This window comes from Streptopelia decaocto, assembly GCF_964273445.1.
Source record: "Streptopelia decaocto genome assembly, chromosome: 11".
NCBI classification, from domain to species: domain Eukaryota; kingdom Metazoa; phylum Chordata; class Aves; order Columbiformes; family Columbidae; genus Streptopelia; species Streptopelia decaocto.
Window position 1 is genome coordinate 12,201,017 of NC_138666.1, and position 26,256 is coordinate 12,227,272.

Below are 26,256 nucleotides of genomic sequence, written 5' to 3' on the forward strand. Positions count from 1 at the left end.
CTGGGGGAAGATCAAAAAGCAACCCACAATAAAAGAGCAGGTCCACTCTACATGCCACAACACTACACGTATCTATTACATTAACTAAACCACGCTGCTTAGAAATCATTTCCTCAGATAAACACAACAGAAGCTACCAGTGGCCCCTGGGAGATCAGCCTCACTTCTCCAGGCCTGGTGGGACCAGCAAGGCAGGAGCTGCCAGGGAATGCATCAAACCACCAGCAGATCAAGGACTACTCAGGAGCAACCACACCTGTAGCCTTTGGACAAATCCACCTCTCAGGCTCTCCTCTTTTCAGCCCACCATCAAGCTGTCCACACTCAGTCATTTGCTCCAGCTCCTCTGAACTCCAGACCTGGTGGCACATGCTTTGGGGTCACTCAGATCTGGGGACAATGGCACAAGCTGCTGCGCACAGAGGTCTTGCAGCAGACCACGGGTGCCTGAGCACACACCGCAGCTCCTTGGGGCACCATCACAGGTCACCAGTTAAAATGAAGCCACTGCAGTATCGCTAATGCCCCACTTGTCCACGGTGGGTTGAGCAGATGGTTGGTGCTGCTTCTTACAGATCCTGAGGACATCCTGCTTGCCAGCTCAGCACAAAGCCTCCCAAGCTCTAGGCTCATGCAAAACCACATCTTCAGAGCACTGCCTCCCTCTGAAGCATCTTTGGGTTTGTGAGTACACAAGCTCATTGTCCGACTGAGAAAGCACTTGAGGATTTACCCACTTCTGCAGCCAGACCCGGCTCCTGGCAGCAGCAGCCCTGACATTCCCCTCTCCCACCTCCATCCTGCTCAGCATCCCTGGCATCCACTTCCAGCTTTTCTTGGCAAGTTTAAGAAGGATCATCCTCTCAGGAACTAGTCACCCAACACCTAGTGAAAACTGAGTCTAGCTACTCTCATGCTTTTTAAGATTTTTTTTTTAAATAAGCAGTATCATGCTGTTGGCAGCAACCGCTGTTCTGAAGCCAGTGGTACGAGGTACTACCCTAAACTTACAGTGTGCTGGAGTTACATCACCGCTTACTCTCAGCTGGCTCTAAACTGCTTTCACAGGTAACTAAGACAACACAGCATGAAAACCCCACCTACGTATCACTCCCACTTCTCAGAATGAAATGGAATTAATATTCCGGCTCTCTAAACCATCAGCTACAATTATTTAAACTCGCAGCCAAAATGAACAAAACGAACAACTCCCGCGTTACTTCTCGCTCGAGCTGTACGCACTGACCTCCGCGAGCGGCCAGCCCAGCACATCTCCCATCACCTCTCCTGCACGCTCCCCCAGCAGTGACACTTGTGTACACTCACACTCACCTGCCGCCAGCTGCACACTGCGATTTAACGTCACAGACACCTTGCGTTCGGCACAGGGTTGAGGGAACATCCCCAGAGAGAGGAGCCGGTCCCTGGTGGGCCTGCAGCATCCTTCTGCAGGAGCAGCTTCAGTCACACCGTTATTACACACACCAAGAAAGCAGCCGGTGAGCACACATATTAATCCATTATTATTTATTAGCTGTACAGCAGTATATTCTCCTTCCCAGCTTTCAAACCCCATTACATATTTTATAACAGTATTTTTTTCCCATGTTGGCTTCCTAAAATAATGAAAAATATCACACAGTACAGCTAAGTACAAAAATGCATCAACCTAGAGTCTGATAGCTAAACTGATAGCTCTCTTAAAAGCGATACATAGAAGAAAAATTTGTTTGAAATCAGCAAGACTGAGGCTCTATAAAAAGCTTACATATTTTAACATGTGACAGTTCATATACAGGCATCATTTGTATTTCACATTATTCCTTTTTTGTCTTTATCAGAGATCCAAAATTGTATAATTACTGACCTATTAAAATTTCCTGGCCCAGGTTTTGAGGGCTGCAGTGACCCACTTGTACGTCACCACTTCTGCCTTAACATAGGATTCATAAACACAAAATACAACTACGAGATAGAGCAAAGAAAATGTAGTCGTGAAATTACAACTCAAAAAAAGAAGGTTACTTATACATGTTTCAAATGCCAGTTCTGTGTGCTTCAAAACCAGATTTCACATGTGGGTTTCTCTTGTTCTGCAAGCAATAGTCTGGGTATGTCTCTTCTCTACGTGATTGGTTATCAACAGCTTTTCCAACATGTACACTCCATCAATTCTCTTGTCACTTAGTTTGAAAGGAATTAAAATACCGGGGTTTATTTAAACCGCATTTTTGCATACCTCTTAATTAATGGAAAAAGATTAAAATGTAAAAAAAAAAAAAAAATAGTTATTTACAAGCTTGACCATTACAGAAATGCTTTGCAGAAAGCAAAGCATATTAAGGACAGAAACCAGTTGGAGCATGCCAAAACTACCGTGTGCAGCCGACTTGGGGAACTGGAGCTAGTCAGTGGGGAAAAGCAAAAATAAAATAAAATTTAAAAAAAAAATTTAAAAGTCTAGAACCCTCCCAAGTCTGCATTTACAGTTAAAAACACTACTGAGAGAAGGAGGCTCGAGGACTCTGGGAACTGGAAGGGCAAGTCCAGAGTGCTTTACCACATACTCTAGGCAAGGCTTCCACTTGTGTATATTAAAACTTGGTGCATGTAAACACGGCCCTTGGACCAGCTTTACAATGCAGTTCAGAGTAAAACTAAATCAAGCATCTCACAGGAAACCCTCAAGGACTCCAAAATATTTCCTAATGTTCCATGATCCTGTAATGCTAACATAAAACAGCAAGTTCTAGTTAAATCACATTCTAACATCATTTTGAAGTTTTATTTCCCAGTATGTTTGGTAAAATGGTCTAAAATGATGCATTTCCCAAAGCCAAGAAAAAAGGTAAAAGGAAAAATAGATTTGAGCCGCTTAAACACAGCCCAGGCCAGTTCAGTCAGCCAGCATGGTCTTCCTCCATCACCGGTCCATCATGCTGAGAATCATCTCAGGAGTGAGGTCTCCGTTGGGAGCTTCCACTACAGCAGGCTGAGCTTCCTCCTCTTCCTCTACCGTTTCTGCATCAGGTTCTTTCTTTACTTCAACTATAATATTTTCAATTTCACCAGTGTTCTGGTCTTCAACCTGAATGATTGCTGCAGCTAGAAGAGCAGAAAACAAATGAGAGGGGGGAAAATGACCAATTTTTTAGTGGTTCCAGAGCTGGCCTGATGGCTCTGCAGATAACTTTTTGGTAGATACTTAGAAGACTCTTCCATGGAAAGGGAAGGTGGGTCCATCCGCAACTCACATTCCCACAGTAGTGAGAAGCAATCCAACCCACTTTGTTCATCCAAGCATCTATTTCCTAGCCCCTGTGTGATTATATGCTACAACAGTATCAAAAGGCATGTTGGAACTAAGACATTATTCAAACAATGCATTTTGGTCATCAATCAAAATGTATGGCTATAAGGCAAAACTTCAAATTCAGAGGAATCCAGCGACACTAGTGACAAATTCAGCATAAACCATTTCCACAAGCTGTAATTCTAGGAAGCAGACAGGCTACACTTGTAGCACTGAGCAGACAGGCAGCTCACTTGGGAAGCTATTACCCCTTGGAAAAACAAATTTGCTCATCCTGCTTTGTTCCTAGAATCTATTTACTTAAGACTTTGCAGTTACCGATGTCTAACAGAGAAAACTGTAGAGTTAAAACTACCTATGCACTGATGCTATGTTTGGACCTCCAGAGCTGCAGCACATTTGTTTGTGGCAATACCTACAAAAGTCTCCCCAGGTAAGAACAGCATGGTGATTGTAGTAATAGCTGCTTTGCCATGAACTGTACATGAACTGTGCAAAAAGAAGTGAGCAGTTTGCGCATTTATGAAATGGAATAATACTAAAGAAAAAAATAACACACTCTCCTTTTTAGCACAGTCTGAAGTGGCTACCTACATTTCCTCGTGACCAGGAAACCCTTGCAACAAGTTTCATGCAAAAAGTGAGTCTCAGCAAAGCAGAAAAAGTACAGTTATCCACTTTTTAAATAAGCTCACTTGAGGGAAGCAGTTCTCCCACAAGAACTGCCCAATCCAAGCAAAAAGCAGCTCAAGCAGGCAGTGTAACATGAGCTTCAATTAATGACTTACACTGGGATTGTTTTGGTTGGGTGGCAGCTTTGCCTGGTGGTCTTCCTCTTCTTTTCTTACTGGGAGGTGGTGCAGGAGCCTCCTCTTGCTCAACTTCTGGTTCAGCCTCAATTTCTACTGCTGTCTCCTCCTCATCTTCATTATCATCCAAATCTGGTTCAGCATTTTCCTCTGTAAGAAACAGTTTATCAGGTAAGTCTTCAGTTTAAACAAGAATAAAACACATCCATCTACAGAGAACCACCATCAAAACCTCATCCAAAAGGAGTCAGCTCTCATAAGAAAGAGGCAAACAAGGCCTTTGTGGAGAAGCTGGTAGCACAGGCTGTTAGTCTGTTACCCCCACACTAGGGGGGTAACAGAAAGCAAAAGGAAACATAATTACATTAGGTTACATGATAAAACCTCTTGCACATCCACAAAGGAGCTCAGAGAGACAATGGCAGGAGAGGGACCAAATAATAGACTGTTGGGCTACTCCCAGCCCCATCAGAGGAGCCATCAGCCCATCAAAGTCCCACCTGCACAACCCAGAAGAGCACAGGGGTGCACCATGGAAGGTGGGAACCCAAATCAAGGACTCTGAGGAAAGATCTTGCTTGGGGCACTCCCAGGAGAGCCATCAGCCCCAGCACCCAGGTGTGAAACCCGCCACAATGAGCAGCTCTCCAGATCATCTTTCAGACTAAGGCGCGTGGGGGAATTGCTGGCTGGGGGTGAGACACAGGGGAAAGGCAGTTTGGGATCACACAGGACTACTCATAGGATATTTACAGGAGGGGCTGAGGAGATTTGGAGAGGAGTAAGTGTGGTAAAATAGAGGCACAAGAGAATAAAAGAGCCAGTCACATGTAAATAGTGGTAGCAGCCACTACACAATCTCTATGAAATACAAGAACCCAAGAGGGAGCCAAGAACAAGTCTCCCAGCCCTCAAGAAAGGGCAATGCAGTACCTGAGTCCTTCTCTGTTAAGTATGCAGGAAACCAGGGCAGCAGCTCCCAGATGCTGGGACTTGTGTCCAAGACCCCAAAAATCCCAAGTTGAATATGGCGCACGAGTTTAAGTGTTTATTCTTATAGAGTCTTTGCCATCAAGGTTTGCACAAGCCATTTGACCATACTCATCCTATAGAACACGCTTGACATGTAAGAGTTTCAGATACACATTCTCTAGCCAGAGAGATCCCTGTTCCCCCAACCTACACCCCTTGTCTAATTACAAAAAGCACTCCAGATAAGAGACTAATCAGCAACACTCCTTTTGCAGAATCATCTTTGAAGTGATTGGTCTTGTGACTCTACTTGGATTTTCCTGCTGAAGACATGACTAAGATTTCCCTCTCCCAGGAGGGACGACTGAGTTTTTCCTTCACAAATAACACCGCAGTGAAAGCATCACTATGTGCCCCAACAGCTTGTGTCATCTCCCTGTTCTGGAGAAGCTTACAGACAGTAACCACCCTGTTACAAACTGCACCTAACCCATCTTCTGGCATGTTGTCCATCAGTCAGAGCCTCTCCAAAGACCTCTTCTTGATGCTAGCACACATGCAAATACACTGAAACACAGACCTGTAAGTCTCAGAATGTACTGAACTGTTTCTTACCACTATCGGAGGAATCTTCTTTCTTAGACCGCATCTTTCTCTTCCGGCCACGTTTGCCTTTCTTTGTCTCTCCTCCATTCTCTCCTTCCCCACCATCTAGGCCAGAGCAGTTATCAGCATGTCTGGCCATTGTATTCTACTCAAGGGAATTAAAAAAAAACACAACAAAAAATAGAACATGCATTGAATTTAAGTTCAGATATTCTAGCTCTGTATTTTCAAACACATTTCTGGAACTTATGTCTCCTTTAATGAAGACTATTTAGGGGAAATGCTTAAATGTCATTAACTTTGATTCATATAGTTGCATTTTCACATTGTTCATGATGGCAATGCTAACATGTGCTAGTACTAATTCTGAATTATACCAGGTCTCCTCCCCACTTTTTTCCTCTCAGAAAGAAGTGGTCTATGTAACAGGTCAGTTTTGTGCCCTGTACCTCACCCATCTTTCCTTTTGGGTAAACACGCTCCCCTCGGCTAAAAGCCTCATTCCACACCAAAACCATGCAATTCGAAACAGAGTATTGCCTTACCCTGCGAGTGAATGTTTTGCCACACTTGGAACAGACAAAGGCAGCAGGGACAAAGTTGGGATCGTGGTATCGTTTGAAGTGCATATCGAGGAGTTGTTTCTGACGGAAGGTTTTATCACAATGGCTACAGGCATAAGGCTTTTCTCCAGTATGGGTCCTTTTGTGCATGACCATGTGCCGCTCCTGACACAGACAACCAAGACAGGAAAAGCAACTTGAGAACTCAGACATATGGATACAGAAGAGCAGATTTTCAGCTAAAAGGAAGCCAAAACTTTATCGTTAGTGGCAAGGGAAGGGTGATTCCGCAGGAATTCAAGAACATCGATTGATGGCATTATCCAGTCCTAGCCATTTCCTTCCTATATGGGCTCTTATCCCTTTGCCCACAGGTACATCAAGGTTGTGACTTACAAGATACAGGGAAGCACTACACCAAGAAGCAAAGGCTACTGAACTTTCCTTCACACCCTTCAAAAGATTTACAGAGCTAATCTGATCTTGACAGCTGGTCAAACTTAACAGCTAAGATTTCCACCTCATATTTTTAGCTCCTGTTCTAATGCTCATGAAGGGTGCCAGTCTCACCAGCTTACCTGTCTGCATGCATAATCGCACTGGTCACACTTGAAGCGCTTCTCATTCTTGTGAGACTTTTGATGCTGTATGAGGGCATACCGCTCATGAAACACAGCGTCACAATAGCGACACTTCTTGCCCTGTTCGATGTAGGAATGCTGCTTTCGCAAATGGACACCTAGGAGGAAAAGGATCAGAGGCTTTAATGAGCACAGCTTTCCAAGCACAAAAGACTAGCCTACAGTCCCCTGAGCGATCTTCCCTCCACATACTCTTGAGCTTGATCCAGAAAAGTGAAATAGTTAATTTTGGATTCAACTAAAAACCTAAGAGACTCGTAATTATAATAAAAGCAACCAGAACAATTTATAGACAGAAAAGTCTTGCCAAAAAACTCCATTAAGTTTTTTCCATGGGATTCCAGATTCAGTTATTAGTTGCAATCTGTGCCAATACAGCACACTTGCATTTGATAACGTATGTTGTCAGACTAAAGCACCTTGTGGACCATTATGTTTAAGACTACTCTGAATTGCCTGCATACAGCCAGAAGCCAGGTAATACACTGGGGAAAACAGGAATTTCTGCAGGATTAGAAGTCAGAGCGACAGTGCTAAAAGGCAACAGGGATACCAAGCAGATAATACCTGACAGAGATTTTAGTCACATCTTTAAAATCCTCCAACTAAGGGCATACCACAGCTGCATGAGGTAGCTCAGGGTAGACTAAGCATTATTAGCTATGAAGAAATTTTCTTCTAACATCAGCTTTCCTCTGTTGTAAATCAGCTCATTTTCTCCTGACATCAGCTGACTGCCATCCCCTCAAACTGCCTCTCTCTGTAGCACTTTACATGTGTCTTTATTGGAAGGGAGCCTGCCTTCCCATTACTTGGGTGATATACTGTTTGTAGACAGAAAGTTCTGCCAAATCGTGGCTTCTTCCTTCTCCTCAGCTGCTCTGGGCCTAATATTATTTTTCACCTTCTCATGGAACATTAAAGAGAGCTTGTCTGCTGGGTACTGCTCACTAGATCAAGACTCTCCTGCTGCAAGTACTCAAGGCTTTTGTGACCCTACCCTGTCTGTGCCACGCAGCTCCACATCCTGGAAAATTAAACTATTTCTTCTAATTCAAACCTTTTAGCTTGATGAAAATATCTCAGCATGAAACTTAATGGCCTCCAATGTGCAAGAGGTCACACCAAATGATCTTTTGGTTTGTCTGACTGCAACCCATTCACAGTTGTAATCTCAGTCCAAGTTCAAGAAATGCCTTGCATCTATAGGCCTGAAAACAGTAGCTTGTCTCATGTGCTTGGAAAACATACTACATTTTCACATAATGAGAAGAAACGGAAAATTCTTACAGTTTGCAGCAGCTGTTGTAAGTTAAAAATGTGTATTACCAGCCACATACCCAAGTCACTCTTTCTTGCTATAACGGTATCACAGTGAGGACAGTGAAATTTGGCCACGTTCTCCGTGTGCTTCTGCAAAATGTGCATCTTCATGGTACCACTCTGAGTGAAGCGAGCATGGCAGATGTAACATTCATATGGCTTCTCTCCTTCAGTAGCAGAAGGAAAAAAAGAATAGCACAAGTACTTTTATTAAAAAGAAATCTCATCACGAAACCCCAAACCAAACAACCTCCCAGAAACTTGCAACAGACAACTATAGTTCATAGAAATAGCAACTCTACAAAGACCTTAGTAATGTCTCTTTCTCTAGAAGTTTTAGCTCCAGTATGCATCTTTCTACAAAGAGCCTCACGTTAAATTATCTTTACTCTGAGAAATGCATGGAAGACCTACACACAGGCTGCTGAAAGACAGGAAGTAGCACCATATTTTTGGGGGGACAGGGTTCTGAATGCTCATGTATACATGCAAGGGCATTTTTTTCCCTTCATTTTTAGCAATATGATTAATTGGACACTCCAGTAATGTTCTGGGTGAGAAACATCCCTATTCTATTGAAGAAAAAATTCAGGATCTTTACAAACAAACATGTGTGAGGTGCTTTTGCAACTGCCCTCACACAAGAAAACTGTAAACAGCTATAACCTTAAACTGGAAGTGGAACGCAGATAACAGAAGTTTCTTCTGTTTGTACTGGATGTGTCTGTATTTTATCACCTCACAGTCAAAATGGAAATAAGAATCCTCCAAGCTCATTTCTCAGTGCGGTAATTACTATCAGGTTATGAGTTTGAGCACTGTCAAATCATGGTGCATTCTATTCAGCAATAGACTTTATAGAGGTTTTATATTAAGCTACAAAAATAATATTTTCTTTGCTGTTCAAGTGTTAGCACACATCGTACACAGCCTCAGCACTCTGACATGAAAACACAAACACCACATAAAAAAAACCTAGCATCAATACCAGAGTGAGTCCTCATGTGCCTCTTCAGTTTGTAGGTATCCCTGCTGGCATAGCTGCACAAGCTGCACTGGAACGGGCGCTCTCCAGTGTGAGAACGAATGTGGCGTTTCAATTTGCTAACCTGCAATTCAAGAGCAAGACTGAAGTTAGCACAGGTAACAGGTCAGACTGCCAAAAGCACAAGAAATCAGTCAAGAGTTTAAGGCATTTTTAATCTTGCCACTAAAACAAACAAGCACGTTTCAATGCTGCTCTCACACTGCCCACAGCCACTTGCTCCTGCCCACTCTACTTCACCTCCCAACCCCATTCCCAGTCTTGCTTGATTCTTGTTCCCACACTCAGTGCAGCCTGATTTAGTCTTTTGCTCACCTTACTGTTACTGACCACCTCAGCATCTGAAGACACACTAAAATTTGAAAGCACCCTGGAGAGACGCAAGGAAGCATTCTGGGAAAGCACACATCCAAGGAACACTGCAGGGGGTTAGTGACCACCGTATAGTATATTTTTCTCCACAGGGTGCTTTCTTAGGTTCTCTCCAGTTACTTTGAGAGGGAGAAGATAAAGCAAATTCTTCCTAAGAAGAATAAAAATATAGTCCTACAATCAAAAGGATGACTTAATTCCTTTCCTTTTCTGCTTTTATTTTAAGGTACAAACCCAGCTCAAAGGTCAGCACAAACAAACACAAGTGTTAAGGCATCTTCTACTCTAGCCTGACCAAGCTGCTTAGTCACCAACTAGAAAACACAGCACGACCTCACATAAGGACCAACTTGATTATTCTTTCCTAATTTGTCCTATGCAAACCACTGCAACACAATTTATTCATCACTCGAACCACAGGGCCTGGAATTACAGCGCTGCAGCCAAAGTGCAGGGAGGAAAAAAGCCCCAAGTCCCTGCTCAGGCGCTCCCACTGTAGCCTTCTTCCACTGCAGACATCTCATTTCTTTAAAATTCTGGTGTTCATCATCTTGCTCGAATTTCCTATCACAATATAAAAGCTGTCCTGTAGCTTAAGTAACAATACTGCAGAGGGCAGAGCCTTCAAGGAAGCTTAATTTGCTTGAGCAAATTAGACAATTGCCCAATACTAGCAGAGCTGCTTTTCACCAATATTGAGGCAAAGATTCATTAGTTTTGGCTACATTCACCTTAATTATATAAACAGACAATGTGTAGAATGCACATTTCTACAATGGGAGGGTAGCTCTAGTCTGAAAGTACAGCCCACTGCAGCAGGAGACGGCTGCCTCCTTCAACACGGAGCAGGCTACAGCTCCTGCAACCATCCTACAGGCCAGATAATTTAAGAAACTATGACAACTATTGTCTCCAAAGAGGAAACAGAGATCTCCTAGGATTTCTGTGCATAAATGCGCTCAAACTGTTTTCTCATTAACTGAGGAAACCCCACCATTTGCTTCCAAGAGCAGAACTGATTTATAACTTTTTTTTTTTTTTTTTCTCAGAGCCTTTTAAACAAGCAGCCAAAGAGGAAATACCTAAGAACAGAGTTTCTAACAGATACTGAACAGGCTTTGAAGTATACAAGGAAGCATTCAGCACTGCAAGAATTAACCAACATACCTCCACACTGGCATAATCACACATCGAACATTTGAATGGTTTCTCATGGGTGTGTTTGTAGCGGCGATGCCGAACCAACTCTCCACTGGTCACAAAGGCCATGTCACAGTCTGGGCACTTGTGAGGGCGAGTACCTGATTGTTTGCAGCAAAACAGGAAGCGACAAAATAAAATGTGTGACAGGGATGGGTTTTTTTTTGTCATTGGTTTGCTTTTTGTTTGTCTGTTTTAAAGTGAATTAGCAACATTGCTTTTGTGTTCTGAAAGATTAGAACAGCAAATAATACATAAGAATCACAACTTCTGTATAAATAAGGGACTGAATATCTCAGATAATTAATATACTTTCAATGAGGAAACAGACTACCTTATTTTTGTATCACTTATTTACAATTTTCAAACCACCCAGTTAGACATAAATATGCAGAGAAAACAAGGAATATGAAGGACACTTTTTTCCAGTAGAAAGGTCACAACAAGCTTACAGTTAATTACAGTTCAGTTACCTTCAGTTTTACACTAGAAATTTAAGTAGGGAGCAACAGAAACGTGCTACATTTCCTAGCTAGAAGTTTTATTGGTCTGGTTTATAACCTAGTCCTTGAGGTTAGAGTTTTGATTTTTTTTTCTTTCTGTTTTTCAACTCCTTTACGTTTAGCTCCAGCCTTGTTCTCATGTTATTTTTCCATGAGCACCACCAAAACCACAAACCTTAGAACACAACTACTAATATTCAAGACAAGTGGAACATTTTATATAGCATCAGGTAATTTCATATACCTACATATATGACAAGATGTGCACCTGACCTGCCCATGAAGAAAACTGTGTTCAAATGAGAAATGAGCAGCAGCACTGCAAAGTTTCTGCCTTTTTAGCTTGTTTGGTAAGTAGAACTGGACAGGTTCAAGACAGACCCACCCTGGTTTTCTATCTATTCTAAAGACAGAACATATCCTACAAAAACAGTGCATGCACAAGCAAGAGTACCTGTGTGAGTGTTGAGATGGTTCCTCAGCAATGTGACTGTCCGGAAGGCCCTGCCACAGAGGTGGCACTTATGTGGTCTTTCGTCAGTGTGGCTTTTCATGTGGCGGTCCAAGTTGGAACGACGCGGACAAGTGTAACTGCACAGTTCACACTGGAATGTCTTCTTTACACCTAGCCATGAAGGAAATAATCTTTACTCTTGACAGTACTGTGGTCAATTGCATAACCTAAGAGATTAGCTGGCAATAGGGAAGATTCTTGAAGGTGTAAATACTACAAGGAGCCATCATGTACCATGAAATGCAACTGCATATCCTTCGGAACAGTTGTTGCCTATGGCTGGCTTGGCTTCAGTTTTCATTAGTGTGCCAGCACTCAATGTTCCTTCTGCACTCTAAAAAGGGTTCCTCAATTTACACTTTTAGAAAAATCAAACATACCTATTGCTGTATTTTGCACCATCTACCCTACCCAGAAATTGGTAAGAAAAAAACCTACAGAACTAATTATATGTTGGCTCCTCATGTAAACCACATGTACAAACTCTTATGTATTACAGCAAAGAGAAGAACCTTTTCAATTGTAGTTCTATGGGAATACTAATGCCACAGCATCACACTCAAGGAAAATGAGCTCCTTTGTAGCCTAGGTGAAGATGAGAGGTTTGCCCAAGAAACAATAAAGCTGAGCACTCTTAAAGAGTAAGTCACATTAAGCATGTCTGCTTTACTCCCACTTGCATCTACTCAGTCACTTCAATCATACTGCAAGGTCCCATCATAACAAATACATTTGCAATACTCACTTGCAGATGGGGAGCTTACCTTTCTTTTTGATTTTTGTTGGTTTTGGTGGTTTCATATTGCCCACCACCTTTTCTGCATTGACCTCAGACAATAAACCCTCCTGCTGCTCCTCTTCAAAGTCATACACAGAGACATCCACATCTTTGCCTTCCTCGGTGTAGCGAAGTTTACTCTTTTTGTTTTTCTTTGTTTTTTTGGCTGGTGGCTGATAGTCTGGATCTTTTTGCCAATTGGGATCTTCCTGTGGCTGAAGTTCAGCTTGTTCCAGTGTCTCCACCTCACCATTTGCACCCACTTTCACAACCTGGAAGCCTTCCGGTAGAGGGAGGGTGTGACAGATCATGGGTTCTTCCTCTTTGGAAACCTCGTTTTCATAAGCTCCCTGAAGTTCTTCCACAGATGTGGTAGCAACAGGTACAGTCACTGGTACAGGTACTTGGACCAGTTGAAGCTCACCAAGGTTTATAGGCTGCTCTTCCATATTAACAACCTGAAGTGTTATGATCTGTGTATCATCCACTGTGGCCTCTGTTTCTTGAGGCACTGCACCTTCTATTACTTCAGTCTTCATTTGGAGAATAGCTGGATCCAGTTGTTCCATCATCACCATCTGCACACCACTGTTGACATCCTGCACTACTTCCCCTCCATCTGCTTGGTTTGGTGCTATATGACAAGCATCATCCTCCTGCCCACCTTCACGGCGTCTTTGATAGGTTTTTCTCTCTTTCCCCTTTATAAATGTTTCTGATTCCTCCACAATTGCTTCAACTGCCTCACCTTCCATTTCAGCTTCCTGCTGTAAAGAAAAGAGAATTAATGCTGCACACCATCCAGTGCATTTTAACAACTGCACAACCCCCAGAGAGGGACAAGTGGCCCAAGCGAAACCAACCAGCTCAACAGCAGCAACATACTGTGATCATATTGAGAAATCAGATTTGAGAACTCTAGGTCTCCCCTAACCTGTTACCAGTGTAAACCAAGGCAATCACAGAATGCTGCCTGAAGTCAGACAACTGTACAGGTTTCTTGGAAAGGAAGGAAAGCAAGGAGGAGAGATATAAAGTGATACGCATGTTCCCATTTCTCAAAGACCACAAATCCCACAGGCAAGATGTAGAGCGGTATTATTCCTTATTGAGATCATTCAGTCACTTCACATAGCTTAGCAATATTGGAGGCAATCTCTGGCTATACATTTTAAAGGTACAAAAATGACATACCATTAAAAGTAAAAACTCAGCTTTCAAGAAAGTATTACATTTAAGAACTGCACAACCTTTCCAGGAAGAAAAAGCACTAAGAATTGAGCACAAGAACTTCAGCCTCGCTTGTTTCATGTCAAAGAAGCTACTATTTCCTGGATGTTTAAATTTCTCTGAACAACAAAAAAGGACATAATCAAGTTAGTCAAGTGTATTTTTCGTGAGCATCATGGAGTTCAATTCCTGCTCCTACTTCAGACGATGCATGGTGCCCTCCTCGGGCCAAACGCGCCACAGCAGGCAGACCAGAGTCAAGTAAAATTTTGCTTCCATTTAAATGATGTGGACTCAGACCTGGCGGACCCGAATAATTTCTGATGGAACCTCGGTTAAATCTGTCCACACAGTCATAAATAATAATACTGAAGCTCAGCATTTAGGTGGGCCTTAACTGTAAGTCTGTAAATGCATCCAATTGAGTTTTTCTTCCCCCTCAGACGATCCAGCATTTTTCTCTACACTCCGGATATAATATGAAATTCCTGTATTCTGATTCTGCAACAAGGCTGTTTCAAGAGTAATAATAGCTAAAAGAAAGTCATTTTGCAGCTACATCCTTTTCCCCAGATGAAAATAATAAATATCATAGTAAAGGAGTATTTTGCAAGTCTACTTTTGTTTCAGGTGGTTTACACATTACAAACAGAAGCATTATACCCATTGCTTAAGTGTTGAAATTACCAAGGTCAATTTTACTGCTGAAATAAGTAACAAAAATGACTGTTTCCTAACAAAGCTTGTGATTAAGTTCAGCTTCCCATTCCAGATTTGATAAGAGACTTGTGAATTGACTGGTCTTTCAATTGGTCTCTCTTGTAGATTGACTGGTCTCTCAAACCAGCTGACAGAACCTATTTAACCTGTCTCAGCTCAACACTTGAATCTCACATCACACTACTTTCAAATACCTACATTTATCTTGTGTACTCATTTTTGAGATACATAAGCATGAAACAGCTGTCAGTCTTCATTAGCTTTAAGAATCATAAGACACATACAAGTCCTTGCTTTTACCACCTTTTCTAGCACCCTGCACTTCTGTTGTGAGAACAATACAGCTCATATTGTTCTTCAGCCTGCTCAGACCTCAGACATCTATTAATATGCAGTCCTGATATTCATGATGTTGTGGGCAGCAGCAGTCTCCAGGTGGCACCAGATAACCAGAAATACTGACATATGGCTTCATGTGCACTCCCTACAGGGATCCGGCCTTTCCTTTCCTTTACCACCCGTCAGCTTTTCAAGTCAGAGCAAATCCATATGGACAAACAGCTGAAGTACACAAGATGATGTAAGTACTTAACACTAGCCAGCAGGCGATCAGAACGGAGCGCTGGTCTTTGGCCTACAGCAACTGTGAAACAATCGGAGCAAACTGTTTTTCAATTATCTCAAGTATGTGCAGAGAGAAAGAGAAGGAAAAGCACTTTCAGGTGACCAAAAGTCTCTGAACAAGAACAGGAAGGAAGGAAAGAGCTAAACAAAATGGGGGGGGGGTGTGGAAATCGGTAACAAAAGATTTAAGATGGAGGGAAAAAATGGCAAGAGTCCATCCGCAGAGCTAATGCAGTTCCATTTTGGTCCCTTGTAGAGGACCAGAAGAGGTGAGCAACCTCAATACAAACACAGGCAGCTCTGAGCAGAGGAGGGACTCTCAGAAAGGACGTTCACATTAAATGCCAATACCAAAGTTGGTAACAAGCCTGCCTAAGTCACCTGAAAGCAAACCAAACAGCCAAGATTTGCCAGTGTCCTCCAGGATCCTGCAGAAGCAGGTCCTCCAGAGTGGTAGGAAGGCACCATCTCAGAGTCACAGCCCAGAACAATCCTGTGTCCACCAAGGAACAGGTCACTCACGTACACGAAGGCTCTGGGAGATGGTTCACGTGGTCAAGAAGTTTTGCCAGTTGAGGACCACAGGCTTACCCTGAGACCAAATAACCACTGGCAGGCAAGACTTTGTTCAAAGGATGCTCACAATGAAGGGCATAACATGTGTGGAGTTTTACAAGGATTCTTAAAACCACCCAGTCAAGAAACTAAGACACTTCTTCCAGCTCCTTCTCCTATCTTAGAGATGCTTTTCTCTTACCCTAGAGTAACCTGAGAAAGCCAGACCCCAAAGCAACGGCCAGAAAAGCACAGCTGTCCTCCAGCGGTGAGCGAGACGCTCTGCAGCAGCACAGAGGGATGTTCTCCCGCCCTGCCCTCCAGTTCATCCTGACTCAGACCTCCCACGCTTCAAAATTCAGCACACGGATGAACATTTTCTCCTGCCTATTCCATGCTACGCACTACAGCCTGTTCTTATCAGTAAATAAATTTGAAAACTATTGTTTTTAAACCAGGCTCTTGCCAGCGTGGGAAGTGTTACAGTATTTTGAAGAAAACTACAAACCACTACAGGTTATATTAATAATGTACCATAAAGATAAAGAAATATACAGGAGTCCCGAGAGATGTCTAAGCCAGCTCAAAAATCTCATCATGCTACCAAGATTTCTTCTGAAGTGTGGATTTTCGAACAAAAATACTTCTACAACTGGGGCAACAAGGGATGGTCTCTAAACTTGAAAGAGAAAAGGAAGCAAAATGTACAGGCTCCCACCTATTAAACCAGCTCTCTGGAGAGACTCTCCATCTCTGCTGTGGTGAGCTTTGTGCTGCCTGTCCATTTCACTTCTCAATCATTCTGTCTTAAAGAATTTGCAGCTTTTTTCCTTTCTCTATTTTTTTTTAAATGTAATCCTCCTTTTTCACAAAGAGGGTTTTAGAGGAAAGTTTTATATTTATGAGGGGTCACCAGAAGATACTACCAACTCACTGGATGTGATCCTGCATCTTGCTGAGGATTTTCCATTTCCACTGATTTTAATAGAAGCAGATCTTCCTCAACCTTTTTTACCCATTTAGACTCCTAAAAATTACCCAGGCAAGTTCTGAGAAAACATTTCTGATATTTCAGAGAACACGTGTCGTTTGCTACAACTAAGAGCATTACAGCAGAACACTAGGAATAAAAACTGCTAAACGTATTTTGTCTTACCATTCTCCCAACCTTTTATTTCTGGCTTTTATCTTCAGCTCTCTTCCTACCAGTTACTGTACCTTATACCAATAGCTTAGTTCCACAATGACTGAATCTAAAAAGGAAAACAAAGGAGGAGGTTAACAGAAGATGATTTAGTAAATCAAGACTGAAAAAACCTGAAAGATAAGATCTTCAAAAAGGAGAGTGACCAAGGAAGGCGCAAAGAACATCTGCACTCAACACCACAACTCCAATTTAATAGCTCATCTTTACACACATGCTCGCTCAACGGGCTCTACCAACTCAAATGAGACACCCTGCATCACCGAACAGCTCAATGCACTGTCACAACCCAATTAGCCAGGTAATGAGTTGTGACGTCCAAACAACAAACCTAAGCTTTCTCAAATAGCTGATGAGCAGCTCACCTAAAAAACTGAAACAAGTAGAAATAAGATGGGGTATGCACACGATACAACTAACATCTTATTCCAGTAACAGGAATCAAAAGGTTGCTTGAGAGAAAGTAATTTAAAGCCAACTAGCCCTACCGACTGCAGCACACGAGGTCTCAGCCAAACTGCAACACAGCATTTTGCCATTCCAGGTCCCTTCCAAAAGCCTCACACCTAACCAGCAAAGCATTTGTCTTGAAGGTATAAACTCTTAATAGACAGGAACATGATGTAACACTGCTTGCAGTACAGCAAGGCTGATAAAAGTCACCACACCAACACAAAAAGACTGAGACACAGAGCATTCAATTAATGCAATCCTGCAAAATTTTAATTGTAGAAGCATTAATGACAACTTACTCTAGATGTCAATGCAGACAGTACAAACTCAGAGACAGATGTTCATGTATTAGGACAGCTAGTGCTACTGCATGTTTTTCTAGCCAGGCTATTTATAATAAAGCTGCTGTCACAAAAAGGCATTTACCTGCCTCTCAGCCAACCTTTAAAAAACAAACCACCACCACCAACAAAACAAAAAACACCAAAAGACCAAACACACACCAAAAAAAAAACCCGCACACCACAACCTGGAACTGCATCCCACCCAGAAGCTGGGTGGCTACACTGAGCTGTGGCCCTCCACTTTGTGCCATCTACCAGTGACAATGCTTCCTCTCAAGCATCCTGCAACCTTCTGGGTCACGGCCAGTTTGTGGGCACCTTCCTATTCAAGGTCAGCAGCATTTAACTGTGATCAAACTCACACAGTTTCACGGACCAAATAACAGCAAAATATTTATTTTTTGCCAAACAAGATACAGTCTCTTAAAAACTGTGGGGCATTCAAAGCAATTGAAAAGCAGACTTAGTGCTACATTATACAGTTCACTTGAAGAAAAAAAAAAAAAAAAAATCAATAGAAACAATGAAGCCATGTGCTGTCAATAAATCTTTGGTTTTCATAAAATAATGAAAATATCAGCAGCTACCCCACTACAAGCAAAAAAACCCCATGCACCACATTCAGACTTTGAACTCAAGTCAATCCACGTACACATCCCACTCCAAAATTGGCTTTGACACTTACTGATTAGCCACTTATTAAAAATGATACAGGAGGGGAAATAAAGGATGATGTTAACATGAGAGACATATGTTTCTTCTGCATATCCTGTAAACATTTGCAAGCTGGAACAAGGAATAAGCAAAAACCTCACCTAAGAATCTAGTTATGCAGTATTTCTGCCTAAAGCAAGAGAAAGATTTTTTTTTTTAAGCTCCATCCAATGACAAACAAGCATTTTTTTTTTTTTTAATTATTTTTTTTTCCTGCTTGCAGTCAATAAGTGTGTCTCTGTTTTTCAGGACATTAGCAGAGGGGAGGTAATTGCAGGAGCACTTGGCCGTTCTTCCCCATCCTGAAACAGCCGTATCTTTCTTCTGAAAAGCCTCCCACTAGGCTCAGTCAAAGACAATGCAGCTTAACAGGCCTTTGCATTTCCTGCAGCAGGGATTCCCTGGTACAAGATGAACATGGCATTAATGTAACTTTTTTTAAGACAAATAGACATGTGTTAAACACAAAGCATTGAACACAGTCTTTCCTAGCACTGCACTGCTCTTATTCACTATTCACTACAATTGCTCCCAGTCTCCTGAGTATATCAGTAGTACCCCTAGACAGGCAAGAAACTGCAGACATGAACTAGGTGTACGTGCAACCTCTTCTCAAAGCAGGCCAATTCTTGTTCTCCACACAGTGTGGTAGTAGAAGCAAAAAATCCTGACACAATTGGAATGGCGGTAGGAAGAAGAGCTTGGAGAGTTCTCTGTAGGGTCAGGCACCCACAAGCAGAATTTGACAAGGTGAAAAAGCCTTAAGAAATCTGTAAAAAAGCTACAGGAATGACAGCTGCAATTGTAAACATGTAGTTGTTTGTAGAAGGATGGCTTCCTTAAGTACTGACCCTGCAAAGGGATCGAGCGCAGCCAGTCAGCACTGGCAGCGTTTGAAGTCCTGTTGGCGCTTACCTAACAGAGGTGTCTGGGCTGGAAGGCTGGCCTCCCTAAATAGGGCAGGGAGAAGAGCACAACCTTCCAGACAGTGATTCAAAGCTTTGAAGTGGATCGCTACACTAAATTACCATCTAGAGGAACCCACCTTTCTCCCCATTAACCAGACAGAAGACCAGATTATTAACTTGCCTAATGGTTTCATAATCCCTATAAGACAGGAAAACACAGCGCCGCTGCCAAAAGAGCTGCTCTCACCTCTTGCCTTCCTTTGCATAGACAGAATAATTTGGTCACCATAATGAACTCAATCACAAGCTAATTCCAGCTGAAAACTAATGCAGGGAAAAACAGTTCATTATGTTAGAAGATGTTCAGTTCCCAATCCAATACTCCACACGAATGCTTGGGCAGACAGTCAGAAAGGAGCAGGTTAAGAGTGCCAGGGCACCTGAAGCAGCAGTGCCAACTTAGAACTCTGAGCAAAGCCCAGCATCAAGACCCTTGTGTCCCAGAAGCTGGGTGGCTACACTGAGCTGTGTCCCTCCACTTTGTGCCATCTACCAGTGACAATGCTTCCTCTCAAGCATCCTGCAACCTTCTGGGTCACGGCCAGTTTGTGGGCACCTTCCTATTCAAGGTCAGCAGCATTTAACTGTGATCAAACACACAGTACTACTTTATTAAATTCGTGGTTAATTGTGAGCCAGTTACCTTTTACATACACTTATGTGAAGGTAGCACACTTTCAGCCAGATGTTATCAAAAGTAATCTTTACCTTTCACCATTCTGAACTCCCAAGAGCACAGCCAAGCCATGTCCCTGACATTGATTACCCACAGCTAACATGGCGTAGAATTAGAATCAAAACGCATCCTGTGACACTTCTACAACTACCTCCAGCCTTTCCCACCCCTCCCCTTCTATTTTTTCCCCCCCTTTCTTTCTGTAACCTACAAAAGTAATCTTCCTGGATGCTGCTGCTGCCCAGGGATCATAGCAGAGCTCTTTCAAACATTCATCACGTCCCATGAAATAATTCAAAGCAATAAGAGCCTTCAGTCAGCACTGAACCCTATTTTTCAGTCTGCGAGTAGCACACCTGTGATTTTCTGCAATTACTCAGGATAAAATTAACCAGTTACTTTGGATCAAGAACCCAAGGGAAGACATGTGTAAGACATGAAAAGGGAGCAGATATATACAGGGTCTCCCAGCAAGACAGAAGGAAACTTAATTCTGTATCTTTCCTCAGCTGTTTGGAGAACAAGCTCCCTCTTAATCCTTGCACCTGACAGCAGCAAAAGGCCCCAGAATCATCATTCCCCAGCACTAATAAAGCTAATTCTGCCATAATAAGCTGCAGCCTACAATGGAGGGGAAAGCATAACGCAATAACATCAACTGCTTGAAACTTGCATTGTGAAGAGAAACAACGACAATAATAATAGAGACCACTGCAGTTACTGACAAAAAATCCCGAACACATTCAGGTCACTTGGGCTAGAACTGACTTTTAGCTTGACGTGGTAAGCCTTAATGAACAAAGCAGTCTGGTGGAAGCCTTGCAGCTTTATTTCTGGAAGTAAGAATTTTCTCCTTGTTTTCCCTTTAGATTTGGAGAATTAAAGTTCTATTGAGAAGGTACTAGGGTCAATTTTAGTAAATTTTGTTGTTCTTAAACTTTGTTCCATTCTTCCTTAATTTATCCTTCCATTCCTAACATTCCTTTAATTTTAGATTTATATTTTCCCTATTTCTTCCAACAACTGCTAGTGCAGTCTCACTAGATGACATTAGTTCTATAGTGACCCAGAGAATTCTCTAGTGAAAGCGAGAAAATGCAAATTAAACATTTCTGTATCAACCTGGTTTTTAATGTTTCCATTTTAAATATATTAAGAAAGGTATTCTATTTTTCTAACCCAACAGCTCATTTCAGAAGGACAAACACACAATTTTATTAGGTGTAAGATAGAGAAAGAGTCACACTTTGAAAGTAGCAGTCACAGAGGAATTCATTTTCACCTGATGCTGGGTCATAAAACTAATCAGTCCCTCCTTTTTACAGTTCCTTGTAATAGAACAGTGATGAAGGAGCTCACAAAAGACCACTAGAATACTTGAATGAAATACAACGAACAACAGAAAACGAATTCTGCTAAAAACAGCCTGTAAAATCCATTATGACAAAAAGTCTAATATTGCAGGTAGATACTGGAAAAGGCTAATAGTTTTATCAACAAGTATTTGTGGACATTCCCCCCACCCCCCGCCTCCCACATTAATTCAGGCTTTTATTTAGGCTATTAACAAACTGCTAAGAGCAAAAAAAAGTTGTTTCTTCAAAATCAGGCTGACCAGATCAGGATTCTTTGGCCATCTCATGCAGAGCTGCATGGTACCAAAACAGCAACACCAGACAGTACCACACCTGAAAAGAGACCAGTGCAACAAGTTTCCTGGCATTCTGGTGACTTCATAATAAGGTACAAGTATTTGGATTTTGTTTTCTTCTAAGGCTTCATCTAGATGAACAAGTATCCAAGAACAAACCTTCGGGAGCAACTACCCTTTTATCTTTGCATGAGTACTCATTAATTAGTGATATTTTGCCTGGAGAAGGGAATTCAGGCTTCAAATCAGAGGAGCAGGAAATGCTCATCCCTGGGATGGTAACATGGGTCCTACGCCATGAACAACAGCTGCCCAAGCAGTAACTATTACTCAGCTCACAAATTACACCCTTCTGCATATAAGGAAAACTAAAAGTCAGCAGTAGTTAATGTCAGGCTACCAAATGTAGAGGTGTAGCTTACTGTTGTTGCAGCAGGGACAGGAAATTCCAGGAGAGTTTTGAAAACACCCATGGGAGAAGGGTGATGGACAAGACAAACTCCTGGAGCCTAAATCACAGATTGCAGAAAAGTTCATCTGAATTAATAAATGCCTAGAACAAATGTAAACAGAATCAAACCCAGGTGAGCCCTAGACAGGTCCTCATGCTAAAGTTTTAAGCAGTTTAACCCACTTTATACATGTATCTAATTCACTTGGACTCATGTTCCAAATATTCTCATACATCAAGCCCTAGAAGTGCCATTACAATCAACTGTTAAAGCAGAAGAAGCAAAAAGAAAAATCCCACAAAGGTACTTGACCTTGGAGGAAAAGAAACCTTTCCACCAGAACTAAGGCCTCATTTCCAGACACACTAACTCTGCCAGAGAAGCCATCCCTGCCTTTAAACTGCCTGCTTGTTCCCACCCACATCACCCAAACTATCCCTCACGATAGCACAAGCATTTCTAAGACTGCATCTAACTGGTCAGGAAACTAATCCAGGCCACGAGTCACCCAGCCAAAAAGATACTTATTTTCATCCAGACCAGGTCTCTGGTGTGCCCAAACACTCAGGCCAGTCAAAAGAAAAGCATGGCAAGAGGGTTTCTTCCAGCACAGGGTAACTTTTAAGTGTTCAGGAAACTACTGCCTCAGCATGGAACACATACCACACTTTAAAACCCCTTAATTTACATTTATGTTCTTGACGCTTCTGCACTTCTGCCTGGACTGATTTGTTCTCTTCATGATGGCTACTCTTCATGCAGCTCTTGATGTCAGAACACACTCTGGAACAGAACAGATGAGTCGTACTAGTGAAACTACATAAAAGAGAAAGGGAAGAGAAGAGGGGGGGGAGAAAAAAAAAAAAAAGCACTGTTTGAATGTTTCATGCTTGTTTAATGGAAAATGCGTAGTCCTACACGTCTAAGAACAGCATTGATAACCGCTTGAGGATCCCTTCACTTAAATCATAAACAGCACCAAAATAATATTTTTATCAGCTTTAATGCTTTTCACCAGGAAGAATTAACTCATTTTACAAACTCTTCTGTCTGTTCTCAAACTCTTTAGTATTTATGGTTCCTACAATCTAAAACTCTGTAATGTCTCATGTCAAATTAAGGGTGCAATGTGACATTTTAGATCTGGTTATGCCTACTTCAGATGTCCTTTTTTCCTGCTGTGCTTTGGAATACCAAACCACAACACAAAAGCAGTTTTTATTATTAAAGGGATGTAAACTAGAGCAAATATAACCTGTTACATACTGTTGATGTAGTAACACTATCAATAAAGTAACAAAATCAGCTCTAACAGGCTTCTAACCTTATTATTGTGAGAAGGAGCAACCTCAGCTTATTGAAGGTTTGCAAAGTGTTACCCTAATCAATTAAGGGCTTAAAATATCCACATTTACACAACTAAAATATTTACAACAGCACACTATTTCTCATCTGTAATCCTGTTCAGCCCTCAGTGTGTATATACCCTAGAAACCCTGGGAATAGTGAGCAACTCCACTGGAGTAATTCTAAAGCAAGGCACATATTGCCGCACTCAGTGATGCAGTCCAAGGAGTGTTGAATTTCACACTAGTTCTACACCCTTTGAATTTAAGTACTTCCCCCCCCCACCGGTTCTTCTGTCATTTATTTAGTACAAGGCACTCAAGTCTGGGTTCTGGCTTCATTTTTTCCTTGGCAAGTCTATTTCTAATTGTTTATCAGCTTCACAGAGCACTACTGATAAGAAGTTTGTTGGAGCTCTGGATGCTCAGGGATAGTAAGCTTTTCTAAAAAGCATTTGGAATCGACCTCCTTTTATTTAATGCTTACTCTGTAAAAATCACCTGTGCTACATGCATTTGCTGACCAGCGAAGGGGATGCTCAGAGGATACATAGGGTGCTAAGGGCACACAAAGACTGCTGACACAAGCTGCATCCTTGCCAGGTTCTGTGCTGGTGAGAGCTTGCACACAGCGGTGGTTGGCATGTAAAACAGTTACAGGTGACTGGTAGATTAACACAGAAAAGCCTTAAGAGTGAAGGACTTCTAAATTCAGAAGACACTTGATGCACAACAAACACCTCCTGCCTGGAACTGTATTATCTCAGAAGTTTCTTCACCTGGCAAAACACACCAGGACTCTTCAATTGAGCACACCTAAAGGAATGAAAGCATCTTTTTATCTACTGCTACTTTTTAATCCTAACTTGGGTTTTCCTGAAATTTTGCATCAAGAAATAGTTTTCTTTCAATTTTCAAAACCAAATCTTCTGCTTGGCAAATGACTTAACGAGTGGAAGGATCCATTTTGAATAAATATTGCACCCAATCTCCTAGTAGAGCAAAAAAGAAGCAAACCAATAATAATTGTATTTCTTTTCCACACTATAGACAACACAAATTCAGGGATACAGGGATATGTGTGGATTACAACCGATGGTACGTTAATACAAAGCACAACCATCGCTGTTCTCTTTTCACAAGGCCTATACAGACTCTCCATAAGTAAACAAGTCACTGGAGTTTTCAAGTAAGCAGCTCAGACACTGCTTAAGGAACATCAGCTTGCTCATGTACAACATAAGGAGCAAAGCTTCCCAACACTGCATATTTCAAAATTGCAAGGCACAGTTGTCCTGATCCACTCCATGGTAATGTCCCAGGGAGAAGAAAAGCCACTCCTGTCCTCCTTTCCTGGAAGACAGCCTACTTCTGTTACAGTAACCAGCATATTTTCTGGCATAAAATACCTTGCATAAATTTACATTCCAATCAGATCTTTGACATATGGGAAAGATTTTATAAGCTTGAAGGAAAACAGGGATAAGCTGAAAGTTTAAGTGCTCCACATGTCCATTTTTGAGCTTAGTATGCTGACATACAGTGGAAAGAGCCCATTAGAGGACTGCGAAAACGATGACGTGGCTCTAAAGGACAAGACCTGCAAGAGCAGACTGACACCGCTACCTGTGAGAAGGCCAAGGGAAGACCTCGCTGCTGCCTTCACCTACCTAACAGGAGGGTAAAGAGAAGATGAAACCACACTATCAGAGGTACACAGTGAAAGGACAAGATGCAACAGGCAAGCTGCAATAACGAGAGTGGTCAAATATTGCAGCAGGTTGCTCAGAGATGATGTGGAAACTCCAATCTTACAGCTATTTAAAATATTTGCTAAAAAGAACTCTAAACATCATCATCTAACTTGAAAGCCAGCCCTGCACTGACCCCAGGATTGAACCAGTGAAGTAAAAGAAGGGCTGTACAAAGATCAACATCGGACAAGGCTCCTATACGAACTTCCTACAGAGAAGCTGGAAGCAGTGCTGGCAAAGGACCTAATGTATTTTTCTTTTTAATTTGCAGGAGAAAACCCAGGACAATGAGTAAATGCAAGTGAATGAAAAAGAAAAATCTGGCTTTATAGAAACTAGTGTGCTCTTTTCTCTAGAATCTTAACAAGAAGCTATATCTTGAGTGCCAGGAGGTGGCTGAGAGGCTCCCTGGCTGCCAGCACGTGGACAGTCTGTTTGAAAATGCAGCTCTGGGACATAAATAAGTATTAAAACACCATACTGACCAACAACTGCACTGGATCAAGTACATCTGAAGCAGGGAGAGCCAGACTGATAACAGAGCAAGACATTCAATGCTATCTCCCTTCTTTGAATCTGGTGGAGCTGGAGAAAACATCCCTAAGGATTTGTCTGCACAAGCCACTCAAAGCAGATGTCTCAAAAACATTACAGATGTCATGTCAGGTAAGTCAGACATCTGACTATTTGATAGTTTCCTCCATCATACTGTCATGGAAGCTGCCAAATTATTCTCCATGTAGGTCAAAACACTGGTAGAACACGGAGAGGATGCAGCTGCTTCAACAGGACAAAACTATTTCCACACACACTACAGGAGCCAAGTGTAAACTGCTGTGGGCTCATATAATGCTCTAGTAGCTCAGAGTAGGTAGGAGTCAACAGTGGTCATTCCTGAGCAGGAAGGAGAGGAATGCATTAATATG

The 26,256-nt window shown here is 42.0% G+C and overlaps 1 protein-coding gene across 17 annotated transcripts in view; it reads right to left on the reverse strand.

Annotated features, from left to right (window-relative positions):
• Positions 1-1,510: 1,510 nt before the first annotated feature.
• The window catches only part of CTCF (CCCTC-binding factor), a 33,251-nt gene continuing 8,505 nt past the window's right edge, over positions 1,511-26,256 (reverse strand). For 4 of the 17 annotated variants that reach the window (XM_082062421.1, XM_082062419.1, XM_082062423.1 and 1 more), the window contains 11 exons: positions 22,919-23,013; positions 12,626-13,406; positions 11,802-11,972; positions 10,812-10,945; positions 9,216-9,336; positions 8,245-8,394; positions 6,842-7,002; positions 6,246-6,428; positions 5,710-5,845; positions 4,102-4,272; positions 1,511-3,105 (listed from right to left, as the gene is read on the reverse strand). In XM_082062421.1, the coding sequence (XP_081918547.1) occupies positions 2,924-3,105; positions 4,102-4,272; positions 5,710-5,845; positions 6,246-6,428; positions 6,842-7,002; positions 8,245-8,394; positions 9,216-9,336; positions 10,812-10,945; positions 11,802-11,972; positions 12,626-13,406; positions 22,919-22,972 (2,244 nt within the window). In that variant the 5' untranslated portion in view covers positions 22,973-23,013 and the 3' untranslated portion in view covers positions 1,511-2,923. The other 13 variants (XM_082062420.1, XM_082062418.1, XM_082062422.1 and 10 more) reach the window with 8 other exon arrangements.